The 23,452-nt window shown below is 45.9% G+C and overlaps 1 protein-coding gene across 7 annotated transcripts; it reads left to right on the top strand.

Moving 5' to 3' along the window:
* Nucleotides 1-674: 674 nt before the first annotated feature.
* Nucleotides 675-15,158, top strand: PARP11 (poly(ADP-ribose) polymerase family member 11). Of its 7 annotated transcripts, none has more exons than XM_068166018.1 (9): nt 780-798; nt 1,057-1,132; nt 4,102-4,230; nt 4,329-4,449; nt 6,036-6,111; nt 8,075-8,147; nt 8,239-8,369; nt 11,418-11,569; nt 12,775-15,158. In XM_068166018.1, the coding sequence occupies exons 3-9, from the start codon at nt 4,105-4,107 to the stop codon at nt 13,086-13,088; spliced, it is 993 nt and encodes a 330-aa protein (XP_068022119.1). In that variant the 5' UTR covers nt 780-798; nt 1,057-1,132; nt 4,102-4,104; the 3' UTR covers nt 13,089-15,158. The 7 variants fall into 7 exon arrangements, with proteins under 7 accessions (XP_068022115.1, XP_068022119.1, XP_068022118.1 ...); XM_068166017.1 differs by having other exon boundaries at nt 784-798; nt 870-1,132; XM_068166014.1 differs by lacking the exon at nt 1,057-1,132 and having other exon boundaries at nt 675-798.
* The last annotated feature ends 8,294 nt before the right edge of the window (nt 15,159-23,452 follow it).

Consider the following 23,452-nt stretch of genomic DNA (forward strand, 5'->3'; position numbering starts at 1 on the left):
TGCTGAGATGGCACAGCCAATGAAAATTAGAACACATTTTCCAACAACTCCCCTTTCGTGCTCTTTAGTGATTCCTCCTCCTCATCATTTCAGGCTACATGCCATAATGTCTGTATTTGTGTCTCTGTGCCATCACTGCCACAACGCTACCCGCGCCGGAAAGAGTGGAGGAGGACTGGAGGTCCCATTGATGCTTATCAGTATCTACAGGCCAAACACCAGGAGGATGGAGACAGACTCGTGTTCGGTGGCAGGACAAGGGGCATTGGCCACAAACTGGAACACAGGAGGTTCCACACGAACGGAAGGGAAAAATTCTTCCCTTAGAAGGTGGCAGAGCACTGGAGCAGGCTGCCCAGAGAGGCTGGGGAGCCTCCACCTCTGGAGGCATTCCAAACCCGCCTGGACATATTCCTGCGTGATTTACACCAGGCCATCCCGGTCTACAAGGGCCTCGGACTGGGCGAGCGAGGCCCCCACCTGCCCCCGGCCCAGCCAGACGGACCCCAGCCCCTCCACCCTCACACTCCTCCCCTTCCCCAGCCCCGCCTCCCCCGCCGGCTCCGCCCACCCAGATGTATAATTACAAGCCAGGCCCCGCCCCTTTGTGTGACGAGCCTATCGAACGCCACCTCTAGCCGCTGTTGCTCCGCCCCCTCGCCCGCCGCCGTTAACGGAAGCGCCCGGAGGCCGCGCCGTGACGCTAGGCCCTGCTGTCACCCCGCCCCCAGGCGCTGTTGCCCTACACACCCTCCGGGCGGCATGTGGGGAGCCACCCCGGGGTGGGCGGCCGATGCGGTGAGTGCGGGCGGGAGGAGGACGGGGGAGACGGCGGAAGCGATCACTGCTTTAGTCTTCTTCCTCTTCAGTCTGTTTCTTACTAGGCGCGTCCCGCAGGCCGCTTCCCCTGCCGCCCGGTCCCCGCCGACGAGCGCGCTGCCAGGTTAAGGAAGAGGGTGGAGGGTGTGTAGGCCACCATCAGTGGGAAAGCTTAGGGCCCCCCATGGAGAGAGACTAGTGCTGTGCTTAAATCGGTCGCCCCGCCGTGTCGTTAAGCCGTTAGGAGATCAGCACTGGAAGGGGGTCGCTCCAAAGGATAGCAGGAGCGGTGGTCCCCAGCCGCACAAAGCCGGTAAGTGGTGACACAGTTGCTGAGGGCGTTGTCATTTCACCTTGCGTCCCACACTGGTGCTGGTGTTGTGCCTGCTGGCCCTGCGCTCTCACCCCAGTCTCTTGCTCAAGTGCGTTGTACTCTAGGAACAGCCAGAGAGTGTCAGCCCCACTGGTGTTCCCAGCAGGGAGCTGTGCAGAGTTGGTGTTTGCAGTTGGAAGAGGCTTTGGCAGTAGCGTGCACTTTGCCAGGGGAGGCAGGCAGCTGCCCGCTTGAACGCTTCCATGCTTTTTACCCTGAGAGCCGTGAGACACTCGTGCAGGTTGCTCTGAGAAGCTGTGCACTGCCCCATCATTGGAGGTGTTCTAAGTCAGGTTGGATGGGGCTTTGAGAACTTGAAGGTGGCCTTTCCTCTGGTGAGGGGGTTTGAAGGTCCCTTCTGGCCCAAACCGTTCTGTGATTCCACGCTGTGAATCACGTTTGTTGTTCAAACTTACAACTACCTGTGGGAAAATGAGGCAGTGCATTACCAGCAGCAGTAAACCTATCCAGTCACAGCACAACACCCAATGGCCATTCATTCTGTTCAGAAGCATGTTTTTGCTGTCAAAGTAACTGTTTAATTTGAGTGGTTCTGGTACCTCCTGGACCTGTAGAAACAGGGAGTCGAAAGGCCACCTGCTAGTGTTGCTGATAAAGTTGTCACTGCTGCACCTTTGGTAGTTGACTGTCATACAGAAAAAAAAACACTGAGACTTCTCTGTCACTGTTCAGAGTTCTTGGACAAATGAAATGTAAATGATGTGGGCTTGCTTTTAAATTCATCAGTATGGATTTGTGTCATCTTTCAGAACAGCTCTTGTTTTTATGGCTTTACGTGTTCGTGCCTTTGGGTCATTCTCCCATACTTTTAAAGTACTCTGGAATCTACCAGCTCACCCTGGCCTTTGTGATTGGGGTAGTACATGTGGATAGAATGTCACATTACTAAAAGCTATGGGAATAACTGCCTCCTTCATAAATGGTTTATTCTAGAGGCTGTGTTACTCCCAGAGGAATATGTGTGATAATGGGGCACAGGTGAGCACGATTTTGTAACTTGTTCTAATGGCATTACTGATGCAGTCTGTCAGATTCGAGGCCCTGAATTAAGGTTACAGTGGAGATGAAGTCTGGAAGGTTTTGTGGGAATGTGAGGAAAAGAAACATTGACTAAAAGGCCTGAATTGCTTTCCTCTAAGCTTTTGAAGTGTAGACTACCTCTGCCTTTGCTCTGTAGGGGAGAACGTGGTCAAGTACTCAAGTAGGGGAGAACGTGGTCAAGTACTCAAGTAGGGGAGAACGTGGTCAAGTACTCAAGTAGGAGAGAACATGGTCAAGAATCAAGTAGGAGAGAACATGGTCAAGAATCAAGTTGAAGGTGAAAGATGTTTCATCACAAGATGTGGCCAGTTGTGCTTTAGCACCTAATGACGAAGACTCTGTGACTTTGCGTTGCTGTGTGGAATAGATGTTAGCAGATGCCCTCTGAAATAGAGAATTTCATTACCTCTTTCAAATCACTTTTCCCTGCAGGTGATGTACCTTTAGTGTTGTTGTGCTTGAACTTGAGGCAGTTGTGTGTAGCCTTGTAGCTACTGTAGGCATCTGTTGTTTGTACTAGAGTAGGTTTGCAATGTACACTTCTGATTCCCCTGTTTTCTGAGCATCTAGGTTTTGTAGCCCCTTGGAGCTTTTGCTGATTAGAATAGTCTCTAGATACTACTATAGAGATGTTTTTGGGATTGTTTTTCAACAATCAAGAGAGGGCTAGCTTGGGAAGAAGGATGGGAAATGGTAGTGCTAGAAGAGTTGCCTTCTGATTTTAACTTCTGCCCCAGTAGCACTGGTGAGCTGATGCCTGCTTAGTCTCCAGTACTTGCCTCTAGGTTTCTACTTTATTTCTGGGTTGAAGTGCCCAGGCAACATCTGAAACATCTAGGTTGTTAGCTAAATGTTGTTTGATTTACTTGAGTGAAGGGGAGTGCTCAGTTCCTTAGAAACAGAAGTTAAGGCAGTTGCTGGGAGGAGTGGCAGTCTCAGGCAGTCAGAGTGGATTAATTGCTGACCTCTTCAGGGAGTAAGGCAAGTGTCTTTCTCTGAGGCATTCCCCCCAACCTACTTTGATACTGTGATACTATGATAATAATTCTGTCAGGGTTGGAAGGGACCACAAGGATCATCTAGTTCCAACCCCCCTGCCATGGGCAGGGACACCCCACACTACATCAGGCTGCCCAGAGGCTCATCCAGTCTGGGCTTAAACACCTCCAGGGATGAGGTCTCAACCACCTCCCTGGACAACCCATTCCAGGGCTTCACCACTCTCATGGGGAAGAACTTCTTCCTCACCTCCAGCCTGAATCTCCCCACCTCCAGCTTCATTCCATTCCCCCTAGTCCTATCACTCCCTGAGATCCTGGATTGCTTGAGGATGGAGGCTGGCAAACTTCAAAAGTTTCAGGAGTTGTTGATGAATGCCTGAAATCTGTCAGGGATTGTTCTAAAGGTGTTGTGGCATGGGTTGTAGCAGGCTGGAGCTTGTCTAGCTGTTTTTGAACTTCCACAACTTTGCAGCACCCACACCGTGCCATGTGAAAGCAATTCCAAGATTGCCATCTGGTTTACGAAGAATCTTCTCTTGCAGTTGTTTCAACCTTTACATGTGCAGCCTTTGATCAGTGTCTCCTTGTACTGGAAGAAAATGTCATTCGTTGTTGCCTGTTTGGTTTTGCCACGATGTTGCAGGCCGTTTCTCTGGGCTTTCCTCTGTTCTTCTGTCCTGCAGAAACCCGGCTGTGGCACTCATTGCTTGTGTGGAAGCCTCCCTGCCTGCCAAGGTTTTTTTGAAGTACATTTTCTTTATCTCACTTTCTGTATTGCTTTCTCAAGTAATGCATTTTTGCAAGCAGTATCCAAACCTCCTTTGTGTGTGTACGTGAATGTTGCAGGAAATGCTCCAGAGAACATCAGAAGAGTTCTTCCCAAAGATGGAAAGTTCAGTGGAAGAGATGGACACCTCTGATACCCAGTGGGGCTGGTTTTATTTGGCTGAGTGTGGCAAATGGCACATGTTTCAGGTAAATACGGATGAAGTGGTGTTAGCAGTGCTGGATTCCATCCCTCAAGCTACCCATTCCTGAACTTGTCTAAATGTGCTTTTCCGTTTATTTTGAAGACTGATTCAAACAGTCACTGCTCTGTTAGCAGTGAGGATATTGAAAGGAGCTTCCGAGCAAACCCACACGGTTCTGTTTCTTTTACTACTACAAAATTTAACTACACACTAGACTTTGCAGGTATGTATCTTTGTGTAGAGTGCATCTCAATAATAGAGCCTGCCTGATACACCAGTTCATGCCTCAGTTCAGCAAATTACTGTCCTCATATCCAGGGCAAAAACTTGGGATTGGAAATGTCTTACTGGGAAGCACATGGAAGTGTGGAGAGGCAGCTGCCCTATTCCATGTTTATTGATAAGTAGCATGCCTTGTTTAGTAGCAGTTCACCCTGTTACTGCCACTTAGCCTCAGCTCTAGGTGGTATGTAGCATACATCTGCAGCACTGGGAAGTTCAAACCTTTTTTCTTTAACATGCAACTGCCTGTAAGCTTGAAAACCCTTTTTCTTTCAGGGTCTGAATAAGGAACATTATTATGATGAAGTTTTCTTTAACCTACTGGCATGAAAGTGATTTAATAACTCAGCAGGTAGTTGGGGGGCAATTCTGTTGTTAGAATAACAAGGACATTGGTTGCACTCAATAGTCTTCAAGGACTTCCCAACTGAAACAGTTCTATGATTCTGTGTGTTTGTGTCACGCATTGTACAGACCTTATCACAGTATCACTTAGGTTGGAAAGGACCTCGAGGATCATCGAGTCCAACCTATCAACACAGACCCCATGGCCAGACCATGGCACCAAGTGCCACGTCCAATCTCCCCTTGAACGCCTCCAGGGTCAATGACTCCACCACCTCCCTGGGCAACCCGTTCCAATGACCAATGACTCGCTCGGTGAAGAACTTCCTCCTCACCTCGAGTCTAAACCTCCCCTGGCGCAGCCTGAGACTGTGTCCCCTTCTTCTGGTGCTGGTTGCCTGGGAGAAGAGGCCAACCCCTTCCTGGCTACAACCACCTTTCAGGTAGTTGTAGAGGGCAATGAGGTCACCCCTGAGCCTCCTCTTCTCCAGGCTAAACAATCCCAGCTCCCTCAGCCTCAGCCATGCTTGTGAATTATTTTAATGAATGCAGCTAATTATAAACTACTCTGTCCTGTGTTGAGTAGTGTGGTGTAGTGATCTGACTTATTTATTTGGCTTTTCCACCCATAGGTTATTTGTTTTCTGATTCAATTGCAAAGCAGCTATATGCTTCAATAATAGTATTTCAGACAGTTAGTAGGGACTGGGTAAACCAGCCATACACTGGGAGTACAGGAAGTTTTACTTGGGTTGAAATGTCTGTGTAAAAAACCACTTGGTTTTGCTTCCAGAATAATGCAGTACTACATGCAAATGAAGACAAAGGAATGACTTTTATGTTACTGTTTGTTGTATCTCCAATTAGGGATAGTAGTAGTATGCTTCATCATCCCGCTCACAGTAAAGTCAGGGGAAATTTTGCCAGTGGTTTGGATGGGCAAGCTAACAGGAAATGTTTTGTTGGTGCAGTAGTTGCACACTTTGCCAGCTTCTGTGAGTGGCAGTGGTTGTGAGGCCCGTGTTCAGAAACATCTATCACAAATGCTGATTTGTTGATTGTTGACATAAGAATTCCTGTCCTGCAGCTTTGGGTGCAGTAATGTTATTTGTTTAAATGACAACTGTTTCACATGCTATAGAGAAACTGACATCCTCTTACGTGCTCTTGTTTCCTGCTCAGTGATGAAACAAACTAACCTAACTACCCTTAAGCAACGCCCGATAAAGCGAGCTCCTTTTTCTATCAGTGCTTTCAGGTAAGGAAATGCAAGGAAGGCTCATTGTTTTGATTTCATTCCTAATTAGTCCAAGTAAAAAAACCCAAACATCTTTGCACTGACATCTTTTGAGGTGTCACACCATTTTGGGATGTAGTCATGTAATCATTCACTTCTGGATTTTTGCTGCTGGAATAACTCCATTTAGTAATCTCTTTGTGTGGTGATATCGTTCTTTAGTTCCAGGTGATTGCCTATAGGCCAGGTATTAAGCCTTAAACAATGCTATGAGTGTGGAATATATGCTTAAGACTTTCTTTTTTGAGGGTTTATTTTTGTTTTTTATCAAAAAAAAAAAACCCAAACAAAACCCCCAAACCCAACAAATTCAACTATGATTTTTCAAGTGTGTATTTCTAACCCAATGCTTTTAAAAGCCTCAAATGAGGGCTCAGTTTCCAGAAGCTTAAACTAACTGCAGTTCCTGATAGGTTGGAATATTCAGGCTATATGTACACTCTCACATGTCTAAACTAGTGTTCCTTTCCTGATGATCTGGACCTGTATTCCCATCTTTTTGGGGGGTAGATGGTGTATTGAAACCATTAATTACCCTAGTTTATTTATAATAAGCTAAGCTAGAGTGTGAATACAAAATGGTGGTGGAGTCACCATCATTGGAGGTGGTCAGGAGGAGACTTGATGGGGTGCTTGGTGCCATGGTTCAGTTGTTTAGGTGGGTTGGATTGATTGATGGGTTGAACGCAATGATCATAGAATCACCCAGGTTGGAAAAGACCTCAGAGATCATCAAGTCCAACCTATCACCCAACACCTCCTGAAAACGAAGCCATGGCTCCAAGTTTCACATCCAATCCTTTGTTGAACACCTCCAGGGACAGTAACTCCAGCACCTCCCTGGGCAGCACATTCCAATGGCCAAACTCTCCCTCTGGGAAGAACTCTCTCCTCACCTCTAGCCACACCCCCCCCCCCAGCACAGCTTGAGACTGTGTCCTCCTGCTCCGGCGCTGGCTCCCTGGAGAAGAGACCAACCCCCACCTGGCCACAACCTCCCCTCAGGTAGTTGTAGAGAGCAAGAAGGTCTCCCCTGAGCCTCCTCTTCTCCAGGCTAAGCAACCCCAGCTCCCTCAGCCTCTCCCCAAAGGGCCTGCGCTCAAGACCCCTCCCCAGTCCTGTTGCCCCCCTCCGGACACAATCAAGTGCCTCAATGTCCTTCCCAAATTGAGGAGCCCAGAACTGGATACAGGACCCAAGGTTTGGCTTAACCAGTGCTGAGTACAAGGGCAGAATGGTTTCCCTGCTCCTGCTGGACACACTGCTTCTGATACAGGCCAGGATGCCTGGGAGATGGTGGAAGCCTGATCCCTGGAGGTTTTTAAGGCCAGGCTGGATGTGGCTCTGAGCAACCTGATCTAGGGTGAGGTGTCCCTGCCCTGTCTCTTCCAACCTGGTTTATTCCTTTTCTACTCCTTTTCTACTCCTTTTCTACTCCTTTTCTACTCCTTTTCTACTCCTTTTCTACTCCTTTTCTACTCCTTTTCTACTCCTTTTCTACTCCTTTTCTACTCCTTTTCTACTCCTTTTCTACTCCTTTTCTACTCCTTTTCTACTCCTTTTCTACTCCTTTTCTACTCCTTTTCTACTCCTTTTCTACTCCTTTTCTACTCCTTTTCTACTCCTTTTCTACTCCTTTTCTACTCCTTTTCTACTCCTTTTCTACTCCTTTTCTACTCCTTTTCTACTCCTTTTCTACTCCTTTTCTACTCCTTTTCTACTCCTTTTCTACTCCTTTTCTACTCCTTTTCTACTCCTTCTTCTTGCCTTTGACCTTATTTGCTGAAAACAGCCTTTGAATTAAAATCCTAAGTGGTTTTGTGTAAGGTTTTTCACGTGCTGCGTTGTTTGCAGCAGTTCGACAGGAATAAAAACGGCTCGTGCCCTCGTGATGGGTTTTTATGTTTGTTTCTTCTGTTTGAAGTTTCATCTGTGAAAATGAGGCTATCCCTATGCCTTCACACTGGGAGAATGTAAATACTGAAGAGCCATATCAGGTAAGAACTGGTATGCAAGTTGGCCAAAAATGTGATGTTGAAAGAACGCATCCAACTGAAATCATATTAACATCCTCATTTTTCCCCCCAGCTTATTCCACTGCAAAAGAAAACAAACGAATATGATGAAGTTTCTAGTCTCTTTGGCAAAACAATGGATAGCCACCGAATTAAAAGAATTAAAAGAATACAAAATCTAGACTTGTGGGAGTTTTTCTGCAGGTGAGATGATTTCTAAAACCAGCAGGTTGTTCAGAGAGCAGATCCTGAAAGCATGCGGCAAAAATGTGTTTGATTGCTTTCTGTTATGAATGAGAATGTGTGTCAGCTTTTTTCTTCTTGCATTTTCTTGTGTCATTCCTCTGTATTCAGGATTCCACTGTCCATGCTGTGGGTGCTACTACAGACAGGCAACAGCTGTAGAAATGGATTAGATGTTGCACAGATAAGATGGAGGCATTCAAGATGTTCAGGATGTCCATGTGGTAGATTCCCATGTTACAGAGAAACAAGGAGAACAAAAAGAAGGTTCTTGTAAATAATTCCCTGCCACACTTGTATGATTTTGGCTTTTAGTGCAAATCAATATTTAGTGCAATCAATCATTGTTCTAATTTCTCAGCTTTATGAAACCCATGACAGAATTAAGTGCCAAATTAGCTCATGTTCTTGTAGCTTAATGTGCTACAAAAGCTTCTTCAGAGTCCATGCTTTCCCCTCTACATGTTCTGTTGGCCTGGAAGCAGTAGGACATACAGAATTGTGCTTTCACTTATTTCATATCATCAATCTTAAGCAGTTCTATTTGACAGGAGTTATCTGTGTAGCCTCTAAGAAGACATATGTATCAGAATCACTTTTAAAGATCATAGAATGGTCTGGGCTGGAAGGGACCTCCAAAGATCATCCAGTCCAACCCCCCCTGCAGTCAGTAGGGGCATCCTCAACTAGATCAGGTTGCCCACAGCCTTGTCAAACTTCACGTTGAATATTTCCAGGGATGGGGCCACAACTCTATGGGCTTTTGAACTGCCCAGTGAGAACTGGTTCCCTCCCTGGCAATTCAACATAGTGATAACCCAGTGTCCTGGGTTGGGAGAGGTGGTATGTCACAGCAAAACTCAGAACACATTTTTGTCTTCTCTCCAACACAGTAACTACACTTGGCAACTGTCTATCACAAAGAAAACCACCTGAATCCAATCAAAGCCTTGTCAGCCCCTTCTTGGGCATCGTCCTCAAAACCAAACATCCCTATTGTAACCAGGAATAAATTAATCTTAGTCCAGCACCAGTATATTCTCCTATTCAACCTAACACACTTTTAAAATTACTCATCCTACACTATACTTAACAGAATAAATTTGACTCAAGTTTTCTGAGGAAGCATGTATTTGAGCAGGTAAAGTGCCCATGTGAAAACACATACATAGGTTTATACAGTTAATAAACCATAAAATTTTAAATAGGACAGATGTTTTGCTTCTTATTCATCATCTAAGTCTACAAATACTGTAACTACTTAAAACTGTCCATCAAATTTCCAGTTTTCATTATTTAAATAACAGTCAAAACTCCAGTCAGAATCAGAACCCTGTTGTCTTTGGTGCAGCACTGAGAACTGTCAGGGTTGGAAGGGACCTCAAGGATCATCTAGTTTCAGCCCCCTGCCATTGGCAGGGACACTGATGTTACTACACTATTAAGCCCAACTGCAGAGTGTTGTTTAGTGAGAAAGTAGCTACTAGATGTATGTTTAGAATTTGCATAAGTGATGTATTTTTTTAAGATATGTAATTTATTGTTCATTTAAAACTCTCTCATGTATCTGAATAAGGAAATGAATTTAAGCTCTTGCTTAAGAGTTAGCAAACTCTTCATTGGAAATGCATTTGGCTCTATTTATCTGTATTAAGGCTTATTTGCTTGGCCTTGTGTTTCAAGTTTCTGTTGTAATTATACCAAGCAGACTTGTTTGAGTTTCCATTGTAGATGGGAGAGAGGGACAGTGGAAGACCTTTTGCTTAGCTGAGGAACTGATTTAATTTGGAGAGTGTTTGAGTTTTGCTGACTGGTTAGTGAGTAGAACTTGTGGTTTAGGAACTCGGTGCTAGAATATTCTCAAGGTATGAAACTGAGCATGGGAATTAGAATTTCATATACCAGGAGTACGAAAGTATCACCATGTAACTGACTACAGACAAGGCACTTTTTAGTACCTGTGCAGTATGAAAGTATAAGGGAAAAGTAATTGCCATTTTAAAGCTTTTCCTGAATAAAAACCCAAACCCAAACCAAGTAAAATAAAAACTGCTAGAACAAATGTATGGATGCAGCTGAGGCTTAGCTACGGCCTGGAGCAGATGAGCTTCACCCACTGGTGAAGAAACTCCTGCCTGGTAGCATATTACAGAGGAGTAGGTATTCCATCGCTTCAGATTCACTTGGGAGTTCTTTTGGTGTCTCATGCAACAAAGTGAAAGTAAAAGAAGATGAATCTCAGTCTAGTATCAGTTTGGAGTTGTTGAGGAGTACATCAGTAGACAACAATGTTAGATCAGTGGCACTGCTGGCATTGTGAGCTGAGGGGAACCTTGGCTCCTGGGTTTTGTTGATTTGCTAATGTTGTGGAATGTGAGAGCTTGGAACCTCTCTGCCTCTTGACACAACATGCCAACCTTCCAGGTGGCATTGAGATTCCACTAACATTCTTCTGAGTTGGAAAGCATTTGTAGGGGAGGAAAAAAACCCCAACCAAACCAAAACACCTCCCCAACCCCTCTGCCCCCAAATGAACAAAACTAAAAACCCAAACAAACAACAAAACCAAAACAACTTCAGAACCCACCCCAACAAAACAACAAACAACCAACAAAGGCAAACAAACCAACAACAAATTCAGTTGCCAAGGCAGAGGTATTTTTGTTAGCACTAAAGGGTGAAGAAGAAAAAGAGCTGAACAATACACCTGCATAAACATCTTTCAGGCTGTGCTGTGAGATTTCAACTCCTATGGAATGTGTTTATTCATAAACAAGGCATTAATTGCAATATAGTGTTCTTCTGACCTTGAATTATGTCTGAGAAATGTCCACAGCATCAGGAAGTGTGTGATTCCTGCATATGTGCCTTCAAAAGTAGAATCATCCAGACACTTCTGAACGTGGGATGTATGGAGTGGCTTAGCTCTGTCCCTTCTGCCATGTTGTGAGTAGCAATTTAATTTGATCACAGGGATGTTTTTAATGGTGTATTGTGTGCTCTCTGTAGGAAAAAAGCTCAACTGAAGAAGAAGAGAGGTGTCCCAACTATCAACGAGCAGATGTTGTTTCATGGCACCAGTAACGAATTTGTAGAGGCAATATGCATACACAACTTTGACTGGAGAATAAATGGGATGCATGCTGCTGTGTATGGGAAAGGTAAGCATGTTTGTGATTTTGTTTGGGCATCTTAACACTGCAACATTGTGGAGTGCTCCCTAGAGCATGTTCTGTGAGTTGCTCCCTCTGTTTACCCAAGAGCTGTTTAATCTAGCTAGAATAAACCTTTATTAGAATAAACCAAACCAGGTTGGAAGAGACCTTCAAGATCATCGTGTCCAACCCATCAACCAATCCAACCCACCCAAACAGCTAACCCATGGCACCAATCACCCCGTCAAGTCTCCTTCTGAACACCTTCAATGACGGCAACTCCACCACCTCCCCAGGCAACCCATTCCATAGCGCAATCACTCTTTCTGTATAGAACTTCTTCCTAACATCCAACCTGAACCTCCCCTGGCGCAGCCTGAGACTGTGTCCTCTTGTTCTGGTACTGGCTGCCTGGGAGAAGAGACCATCATCAGCCTGTCTACAACCTCCCTTCAGGTAGTTGTAGAGAGTGATAAGGTCACCCCTGAGTCTCCTCTTCTCCAGGCTAAGCAGCCCCAGCTCCCTCAGCCTCTCCTCATAGGGCTTGTGTTCCAAACCCCTCACCAACTTTGTTGCTCTTCTCTGGACTCGTTCCAGCAAGTCAACCTCCTTCCTAAACTGAGGGGCCCAGAACTGGACACAGTACTCGAGGTGTGGCCTAACCAGTGCAGTGTACAGGGGCAGAATGACCTCCCTGCTCCTGCTGGCCACAGTGTTCTTGATGCAGGCCAGGATGCCATTGGCCCTCTTGGCTGCCTGGGCACACTGCAGGCTCATGTTAAGCCTACCATCGACCAGCACCCCCAGGTCCCTCTCTGCCTGGCTGCTCTCCAGCCACTCTGACCCCAGCCTGTAGCACTGCATGGGGTTGTTGTGGCCAATGTGCAGCTCTGCTTTTACGTGAAGTGTCCTTCAGAAAGTTAGGATGAAGTAAGGAATGTCATTGTCACAGCTGCCTGTTTGGACCAGGGAGCATAGGGGAGGGATGCCTAGCAAAGCAGTGTTCACCTCAGGACAACCTCCCTACTGAAACCTTTGCCCTAAAATTATTTGATCATGTTGCTATAATCTAATGATTTAGAGAAAAACCTGGATTCCTACTAACCATAGAAGAGCAGACATCTTTCCTCATGCTGGTTGTATGCTCTGTATATAGATCCATGCTCTCAGAGTTAAGCTGTCATGATGTCATGGGTTTTTCTGTTTGCCAGGGACCTATTTCGCAAGAGATGCATCATACTCCAGTCGCTTCTGCAAAGAGGACATGAAGCATGGAGACACTTTCCAAATTCACGGTGTGAATCTGCAGCCTCATCTGCACAGATCAGATAAAGTCATGTTTCTTGCTCGTGTATTAACTGGTGACTATATCAATGGCGACTCAAAATACATGAGGCCTCCTTCCAAAGATGGAAGCTTTGTGAACTTGTATGACAGCTGTGTGGATAATACCTGGAACCCAAAGATCTTCGTTATCTTTGATGCAAACCAAATCTACCCCGAGTACTTAATAGAATTTTGTTAAGTCTGAAAGCAGCGGAACTGAGTAACGTTTGTGTCTCTCCAACACCTTGTTCATTTCGTAAAGACATACAAACATCTGCAGCTTGAGAGGGGTTTCTGGAGGAGGGAAGCAGTTGAATGTTGAAGAGAGCTTGTCAAACAGGTCTTTAAAATCTGTGACCTTTCCTAATGTGCTTTTCAAATGTAGAGACTGTTACAACTCTGAACTGAAGGCTTGGTGAGCCTTAAATGCGTTGGGCAGCGGTAAGTTTGCAAAGGCAACATTTATGTTCTCTTGGGGTTTTTTATTAGTACATTGCAAGTGTTCATGTGAGAGAAATATGCCTGTAATATAGTATGCCTATGAGAAAATCTTTTATAAAGATTGTCTGTAGAACATAAACATAACAAAGCCAACAGCAAACAAAGCAGGGGACTTGGCTACATATGTGTGTGTGTCCGTGTTTTGTGGTACATGTTGAACCTCACCACACAGCTACTCCCTCACTCTGTGTTCCTTAAGTACAACGAAAAGGAGTACAACAAAAAGAGAAACAAAGATCCAAGAAGAGGACAAGTGATGGACAGTACAATTGCTCACTACCTGTGGCCAATGTTGAAACAGCAACTTCTCACCCCTCTCCTGGCCAGCTCTTTACTTTCTGCACTAAGCATGGCATTTTGTGGTGTGAAATATCCTTTTAGCTGGTTTAGCTCACCTGTCCTGGCCATGATCTCCTCCACCTTCTTGTGCTCCTGCACAGCAGCAAAACAGAGGAAGTTGGAAGGTCCATGATTCTTTACTAACAACTGAAAATGTCAGTACACTACCAGCATTTGCCTCCTACAGAATTGAAAACAAAGCCCTGGTCTAGCTACTAAGAAGAAAAGAAAATGAGCTTTATAACTCAGATGAAGCCAGGACAATGTTGTGTTTGGAAATGTCTTAGATTCTAAACTCACAAAAAAAACCCCCAACTGTATGGAAAAATCCTGCTAAGGGAACTCTGACGTTCACCCAAGCTGCTCTGTTTCACTTCTAGGTACATTTTACTGTGAGCTGCAGTCACATACTTGTAAAGACTTAATGCCGTGCTTGGGAGATGACAGAACTCTTGCACTAGGATTAGAGTGCTTGTTTTGATGGAAATGATGCACATAAGTTCTTGTGGTGGTTAATTGTTGGGTATGTAGCTGTTGAATTCAGTTTTGTAGTATCAGCAGTCCCATAGACTCGTCTGAGTTCTTATCACAGAAATGTTGCCCTCTTGTTCCAGTCTGTGTGTACGCACTCACAGTCATGCAGCTGTGCTGCTGTGATCCCTGTCTGGGTAGCGTTTAAGCAGCACTCAGTGTTCTCTGTACTTGCTCCTCCTGCAGACAATATGAGGATAATGCTGCACTTCAGTGGAAAAGGAAAATTTCAAAAGGTGTTGAACACTTAGCAGAAAGCTTTCAGTGACACTTGTGTGCATCAGGCTTTCATGACTGTGGGGGTGTTTTAAAGCTAGGGAGCATTTTTCACATGTAGAAAGAGTAAAAGAGACCCCATTTGGGTAAAGGGCAAACCAGAGAAGCTGAATACATGAAGAGCCTGGAAAAGGGGCTGTTACAGCACAATGCAACTGAAATGCTAAATGAGTGGCTGCAAAGTTGTGTCCACTGCATTTTGCTTTGTTAAAGTGGCACTAAGGGATAGTAATACAAGATCCAAGTGGAAGCTTTCCAAGCTGCTTCTTTGGATATGAGCAGTAACAAATACTTACAGAAATAGTATGTAATGATGGCAGATAGAGAATGATCTGTGTTGGTCTGTCGTGGAGCTGTTACTGGACTTCAGGATCAAAGGCTGTGTTTAAAATCTGTTGTATTTAAAAGGCACTGCAGCTGGCGTGACCAAGTCTGCTCAAAGTCACATTAAACCTATGAAACTGGAAGCAGACTATGACTATGTATCTGGCATCAGAACCGAGGACACAAACTTCTCTTCCCTCTCTTTAGTGCTGTTGTCTTTGGCTGTCCTTGGATCTTGCACAAGTTGAGTGTCTCTGTTTATAATTTCATGGTAGTTTTGTCTTTTTCTTCTGTTCCTAAACTGTTAAAGGCTAAGTGCAACAGGAAGTATGATCTCTGATCCTGGTTGGGATCTCTAGGTTATACTCCTGTAGGCATGGTGTCTCTTTGATTCACTAGCTGTGCCAAAGGTGCATTGCTCCTCCTTGCATTGTATGAAATTTAATAGCAGGGAGTTTGTGTGTGTCTGAATTCTTTCTCTTCTTCTGCAGTGTTCTATCAAGCTAGCAGACAGACATGCTGTTGTCTCTCTCACTTGGCCTTTTATTTTTCCTAAGGTGTGAACTGACATTTTTAGTCAAGAAAAGTGAGGTTTCTTTTCCAGTGTCTCATGGACACAAAACACTATCATCTGTACTGCTCTTAGTGACTTTTCCAATTGCTTGTGTGGTGATGTCATGTTTAGAACTCAACCAAATGGAATGGCAGAACCCTAGTCTCCCCAGACTGCTGTGCAACTGTAGCTGTAGGATTTGGTTTGATTCTGGGGAAGGAAACCTGCTGCTTTCTGTTACTATTTCATGGAGTGAAACTCTCTTCCATTTTGTTTTTACACCTGTGCAAGCAAGCATGTCTTTCTCTTATGTGTCTTGATCTGAGGTAAAGCTTTCCTACTTGTAGTGGTTTGAGCCTTAACTGAGAGTTAAAAGCTCAAATGGGGAAAAGGCTGAGAATCTCTTCCCCACTTCCCCCCCACCTCCTCCCTCCAAACAGGGAGAGGAGGGACAAAAAAAAAAAGGTAAGGAGCAAATCCACTAAGCAACAATCTGGAGTCAGCTTGGAAGTAGAGAGGCAAATAATTTTTTTCTTATATATATATATATATAGCAATAACAGGGAAAAAGGTTCACAAGGGCAAGGAACAAGAATGGATGGGAGGGGGACAGAAAAGAACAATACAAAACCAGTCTTTCTCTGAGGAGGTGCAGAGGCAGCAGGGAGAAGGATCAGGTCCAGCCACGTGGCTGAGGAGCAGGAGGGCAGCTGCAGGAGCTCTCATCCAGCAGAGGCAGGAGCCACAAAGGAGATCCAACAGCTATGAGGTCCTGCTTTTTATACCCTTGCTGGGCAGGGAGGGGGGAGTGGAACAGACTCAGCTTTCCCAGGGGGGAGATGCCCTTCAGGGAGTGTAAAGTACCCGCAAGCCCTCCCCCCTGCTTTGTTCTTTTGTTTTCAGAAAAAGGCCTTAACCCACCACACTACTGAATTACCTTGTGGCAGAATATTTCAATATGAGCTAAATTTATTCTATATAGTGGTGGCCTCCTTTGCCAGCTTTGCTTTTTGGAATGGGCATATACTCATTTATTGCTGAGCAGATCTGTTTCATCCAAAGCAGTGTGGGAGGGTGCCTGTCTTTGTTACAGTTCACCCTCAGGGGCAGTCTGTACAGGGTTCTAATCTAAAGAAACCAAAAGATACAGCTTTGTTTTTTAACAGCTTTCCTGGTGCCCTGACATCCAAGCTGGGTGTGAGATACATAATGTACCACCTGCAATTAGTGACTTAAATTCCAGGAGCACCCTGGATGCCATTTCAGCTGGTGGTTTGAGGACTACTGGTGCCAGCACACAGGCAGGAAGGCTAAAGCGTTGGTGCAGTCTCCATCCATGCAGATGACCTTCAGGAAGAAGGTTTATCAATAACTGATGTGCTTGTTGGTGGTCTATACAGGCTCTACAGCTGATGAGCATCTCAGTCCTAAAATCTCTTTGATGTATATGCCCTTTGGTGTTTTAACTATGATTATTATTAGGGACTGTACAAAACAGCAGGCTCCCAGAACAGCCTAGGTCTGCTATAAAGTATAACCATCTACTCTTAACAAGTGACCAGAAACCCATGGTGCACTACTATGTAATATGTTTGCTTCTCCCATCCTGCTTTTGCTTTTTCTCCACTGATACAACCCTAAAAGGTTAGGGAAGGCATGCAGAGGCCTAATCTCTAAGTAGCCAAAATAAGAATGTGTTTACTTGGCTGCAGTTTTGTTTGCAGAGACAGAAGCCACTCACATGCCTGCTGCCTTCACTGCCTTGGTTTCTGTCAGAGCAGAGGAGCCTGTGGCAGCAAGCCATCCTCCAGCTCCATTTATTCATCTTTTTTTCTTTTTTTCACAAAGTATATTGCATAGCAAATGGAGTGAGGGAGCTTGGCCCAGCCCCCTGGAGGCACAGGCTCGTCCAGCTTTGTTTGCAGATATGCACATACCCCCCAGGAACGATGCACTCACCCCACAGCTGGCACCAGGCACAGGGACAGTGATCCATGGTCTTGCTCCTGTGCTTCTGCATCCCTTGCTTGTACTGTCTCCTGACAGCAGTTTTGGGAATGGACACCATTCTTGCCGCAGTGACTTGAGATTTAAGACCTCCCCTCCCTGCTTCCAGTAGCTGACACACAGACCCCGCCCCTGGTCTGAGCCTAGAAGCTATCACACAGAGATCTCACCAGTAGCTAGCACCGAGCCCTTGCAGCACACGTTCACAAGATACAAAGAGTGAGCATACACAGAGAGATACTTGAGATCTTAGTAAGAATATACAAGAAGATAGGAGAGACTGCAGTAATTAGCCACTGGGCTCAACTAGAAGCATGCTGATCAGACCTGTTCCCCCTTCACTGTACCTTCACTGTACAGGTCTCGCCCTGCTCTGCAGCATTATCGGCTGCAAAGTCCAGGCTGATTTTCCTGGAAGCACACCTGTGGTTTCTGAATAGCCCATCAGTTAATGTGCAGGGGGAGGTTTGTTTCTTGCAGTTGTTTACATTTGTCATGTCTGTGTCTCTGCATTTTGTTCTGGATTTCCCCCTTCTTCCCCTTAGTTTCCCAGTTGGCAGCTCCCTGCTCAGATAACCTCACTGGAATCAACTTCCTCACCATCTCCCGTGCCTTTATCGAGTGATGCGACTGATCAAGTTTGGGTCTTATCACTGCCTCCCTTACCTTGTCAGTCAGGTTTGTGTTCCCATATGTTCTCATTCGTGGCTTCCTCCTTTTCTTGCTGTCCCCACTGCTTTGGAAGAAGTCCTTGACTAGATACCCTGAGAGGTGTGACATTCTCCACGTGCCCTTACAGATAATTGTGCCACATAATGTCCTGCAATTCTAGTCCCGCACTTGTGGTAGTTAGTGCAAGATGTCACATTCCAGTCCTATGACAATGAGTCACAGAGAGTAATTTAGGTTCTAAAGACCTTTAAGATCATCAAGTCCAGACACTAAACTGGTGTCCCTAAGTGCCACATATGCATGTCTTTTAAATACCTCCAGGGAATGGCGACTCCACTCCTTCTCAGGGCAGCCTGCTCCAGTGTTTGACAACCCTGCCAGTGAAGAATTCTTTCCTAATATCCAATCTAAACCTCCCCTGCTGCAACTTGAGGCCATTTCCTCTTGTCCTATCACTTGTTACTTGGGAAAAGAGACCAACATTCATCTTGCTACAAGCTCCTTTCAGGTAAGTGAATGCATGTGGTAGGTGTGTTTGCACTGGTTTTTCATCCTGATGCCTGGACAAGCAGTGGTCAAGATCAACTGGAAGCTCACAAGGAAGCTCACAAGTTCTTTTGAATAGATTCTTTTCATTTTAAAGGGCCCACTCTGAGTGTATGGGAGTAGGAGAGTATTTGGTGTGTAGTGGAATATGCAAGGAAAAATTAGCAGTGTGTTGAAGAGAGGCTATACAGCATGGGGAAAGGATCAAGAAAACAAGCTGCCTGTTAGGGCATTAATCACATCCATGTCATGCCATCAGTCGAGTTTCTCTTCCTTGTGCACTTTGAGCTGTGCACAGTTTGATACTGCTATGCTCTTCTTAGCTATTGACTTTGTTAATAAGAAATGTCATTAATTTCTGTATTGGTATTTTGCCTGCCTATTCTATGTGTGTATTTTGCAGTTAGAGAGGGATGAAAGAAGAGTTAGGAAGGATAAATGTATCAGCGTTTGGGGAAGCTGCTTGGTCAAGGTGTTGATGGTATGTCTGTTGGGAAGTCAGAGAGTGGGAATTTCCTGGTTTGATCTGCTAGCCAATAAAATTAAAGGGAATTATATCAACACAAAAAGGAACAACTTTAAATGGTTCTTCTCTTTACTCAGGTTCTCTACTGATAGGTTTTTCTTTCCTTTGACTAATGTAATATGTAAACCAGTAACAGATGAAGAATATCTGACTTGTGCCCTGATTTCATGAACCAGGCCTTAGCCTGCTCACCTCCCTCTTTCTGTTCCCATGCTCTCCTTGCATTCATATTTCATAAAGTGAACCAGACAAAAGATCTTTGTTAAAAACTGATTTTGGGTGGGAAAGATGATTTGGCCTAGTTGTGGTGCCCTTCAGTTTTCTGTCCTGGCCTATAACAGGCTCACAGGACCACAGGATGTTAGGGGTTGGGAGGGACCTCCAGACATCATCGCGTGCAATCCCCCTGCCAGAGCAGGACCATATAAGCATGTAATATAGTGCAGGTCACACAGGAACACATCTGGACAGGTCTTGAAAGTCTCCAGACAGGGAGACTCCACAACCTCCCTGGGGAGCCTGCTCCAGTGCTCTGTGACCCTTACAGTAAAGAAGTTCTTCCCCATGTTGAGGTGGAACCTCCTGTGCTGTAGTTTATATCCATTGTACCTTGTCCTATCACAGGGCACAACTGAGCAGAGCCTGTCCCCTCCCTCTTGACACCCAGCCCTCATATAGTCATAAACACATATTAAATCCTCTTTCAGTCTTTTTCCCAGACTAAAAAGTCCCAGGGCTCTCAGAGGCCTTTCCTCACAGGGCACATGCTCCAGTCCCTTAATCATCCTTGTAGCCCTCCATTGGACTCTCTCAAGTAGATTCCTGTCCCTCTTGAACTGGGGAGCCCAGAACCAGGTGTGGTGTTCCAGGTGAGGTCTCACAAGGGCAGAGTAGAGGGGGAGGAGAACTTCCCTTGATCTGCTGGACACACTGCTCTGAATGCACTCCAGGATACCATTGGCCTTCTTGGCCCATTGCTGTCCCATGGAGAACTTGTCCACCACAGGGCTGCTCTGCAGCAGACCACCTCCCAGCCTGTACTGCTGCAATTTATTATCCTTTCCCAGATGCAGGACTCTGCATTCATCCTTGTTGAACCTCATTAGGTTCCTCTCTGCCCAGCTCTCACTCTGTCCAGGTCTTGCTGAACGGCCTCACAGCCTTCAAGTGTCTCAGCCAAGCCTCCCAGTTTGGTATCATCAGCCAACTTGCTGAGCAGACCTGCTGTCCCATCATCAATGTCATTGATGAAGATGTTGAACAGGACTGGACCCAGCACTGATCCCTGGGGAACTCCACTAGTTACAGCTCTCCAGCTCGACTTGGCACCATTGACCACCACCCCTTGGACTCTATTGTGTAGCCAGTTCCTAATCCATCTCACTGTCTGTTCTATCTCGCACCTCCTGAGCTCGCTCACAAGTGTCAAAACCCTTGCTAAGGTCAAGGTGGACTACATCCACTGGTCTCCCTGCATCTCCCCATTCAGTTACTAGATCATAGAAGGTTATCAATTAGTGAAGCATGATTTCCTCTTGGTAAATCCATGCTGACTACTCCTGATCACCTTATTCTCTTCCATGTGCCTAGAGATGACCTCCAGACTGAGCTGCTCCATTGTTTTTCCAGGGATGGAGGTGAGGCTCACTGGTCTGTAGTTTCCTGGAACCTCTTTCTTGCCCTTTTTGAACACTGGAGTGACTTTGGCTTCCCTCCAGTCCTCAGCACCTCTGCTGTCTGCCAGGGTTTTGCAAAACTGCTGGGGAGTGGTAGAGTGACAACATCAGACAGCTCTTGGGTGCATCTCAGCAGGGCCCATGGGCCTGTGAATATGCAGTTCATCTAACTGATCCCTAACCCAGTCTTCATTGACTAGTGGAAGGTCCTCCCTCCTCCAGTTGTCTTCTCCATCCAGGGCATGGACTCGATAGGGGAGTTCAGTCTTAGGAGTAAAGACTGAAGCACAGAAGGCATTCAGCAGCTCTGCCTTCTCTGCCTCCTCAGCTCTCAAGGCTGCCTCCTCCTTCAGCACTGGGCCCACACCTTCCCTATTCCTCCTTTTACCACTGATATATTTGAAGAAGCCCTTCCTGTTCTCTTTTACTTCCTTTGCCAGTTTTACTTCCAAGAGGGCTTTGGCTTTCCTTGTTGCCTTCCTACATGCCCTGACAGCTTTTCCATAGCTCTTGCAAGTGACAAGTCCCTTCTTCCATGAACTGTAAGTTTCTTTTGTCCATGAGGTTACCTTCCAAAGCTCTTTGCTCGTCCGTGCAGGTCTCCTGGCACATCTACCTTGCTTTTTTACTCAGGGGGGCACACCTGCCTTGGGCTTGGAGGAAGTGGCATTCAAAATTGACCAACTTTCTTGGGCTCCTTTACCCTCCTGAGTCTTAGCCCCTGGGATTTCTGCAAGTGTATCTCTGAGCAGTGCTAAGTTAGCCCTGGGCTGTAATCCTACTTACTGCCCTGCTTCTACCCTGTATAATACTAAACCTCACCATGTCATGATCACTGTCACTAAGGCTGTTCCCAACCTTGATGTCCCCAACCAGTCATTCTTTATTAGTTAATACCAGGTCCAGCAGTGTGCCTCTCCTTGTTGGCTCCTCCCCTACCTGCATCAAGACGTTGTCATTGACACTGCAAGAGCTGCTGGGCCTGGCTGTGTGGGTTTGCCAGCAATTATCAGGGTGATTGAAGTCACCCATGAATACCAAGGAGTGTGTTCTGGAGGCTATCTCCAACTGACTGTGGAAGGCCTCAGTAGTAGACACCCTCAACAGTTTCACCTCCCTTTCCACATCCCTTAATTCTTACCCATAGTCTTTCAACCTGTTCTACCTCCCCCCTTGGACAGAACTCAATACATTCCAGTTCTCTCACACATAAAGAGCAGCATCACCACCTCACCTGCTTAGTCTGTCTTTCCTGTCCAGTACATAGCCATCCATGACAACACTCCAGCTGTGGGAGCTGTCCCACTATGTGCCAGTGCTTCCAATTATGTCACAGCCATGCAGCCTAACACAGATCTCCAACTCCTCCTGCTTATTCCCCGTGCTCCCTGTGTTGCAGCCACTGTTGTGAGGGCAGATGCTGGACACATGCAGATTGCAGGACTCCTTAGCTGACCCATTCCTTAGCACACTGTGTAGAGCAAAACAATAACATTCCATCTGTGCCAAGAACAGCATCCTCATGTTGGCACCCTTGGATTGGAGCATGCTGCAGAAGCTACCTCCTTGACATGCTGGCACCTCCTGTGGGGAAAAGACTTTAGCTTATGTATGTGGTTGGATTTTACTGGTTAAGCAATTGATTAAAAACCTATAAACAGGCACTGTGAGCAGTAGTCACTGCAGTTAGGGCTTTGGTTAAGGACTTAGGTTAGGGACAGCTCTGGGGGTTTAGGGCTGCTAGGGCCTTCTGTTAGCTATTTCTGGCTAAGGCTTCAGTGTAGGGATGCTGCTGAAGATATACTTGGGCCTTCTGTTAGCTGCTTTGTCTGTTAAGGGCTTCTGGGACTTCTGTAATTAGGATTCTAAGACTCTAGTGCTGGGGATTCTACAATGCAGTAACAAAGGGCTTCTAGGAGGACTTTGGAGATTCTCTGCCCTCTGCATTGCTGGAATCTCACTGCTGTATGGCAGTGGGGTTCACACCTTCATTGTTCTCCTGATGGCCCCTGTCTTGGTCCAGAGGGGGTAAAATTAAAGGCACAAACGAGGCCAGATATCAAAAGCAAGGCTACTTATTAACAGAAGGAGGGAGAGAGAGAGAGGAAAAATGGAGAGAGAGAGAAAGCAGGAAATGAATTGTATTACCACCCCCCAGCCCCAAGACAATTTGGGTGCAAGGAATTCTGAGGAAGGGTGCTGCTACTTTGTCTTGGAGGAGATGTCATCCTTGTTGGCTGGTGCCTGGAGGAAGCGGGGCAGAGATCTGTAAGTCTTTGAGCAGCCTCCAGTGTGTGTTGTCTTCAGGAAAGATGTCTTTTCTCCCTAAGTTCTTCTTTTCCTCTTACAGAAGGCATGGAGAGAGAGTTCCTGGTCTGCTGCTTCCAGGTTGTGTGGCGATGTCTTTTTCTCACTGCATCTTTTTCTCTCTGTTGGTTTCTCTCTCTCTGAGCTGCTAAGGCTCAGTGTCTTTTCTTCAGTTAATGGCAGCTCCCCCTGGGCCATCAGACAGGTTGTTCACAGCAACCTTACCTTCTTGTTGGATATTCCAAAGGGTCTTTTCACCAACCCCTCCCTGGGCAGCTGTTGTCTGGAGAGGAGCAGAGGTGATT

The sequence above is a fragment of the Melanerpes formicivorus genome, unplaced genomic scaffold (assembly GCF_026170545.1).
Source record: "Melanerpes formicivorus ecotype bairdi unplaced genomic scaffold, bMelFor1.0.p_v2 SCAF_96, whole genome shotgun sequence".
Taxonomy (NCBI): domain Eukaryota; kingdom Metazoa; phylum Chordata; class Aves; order Piciformes; family Picidae; genus Melanerpes; species Melanerpes formicivorus.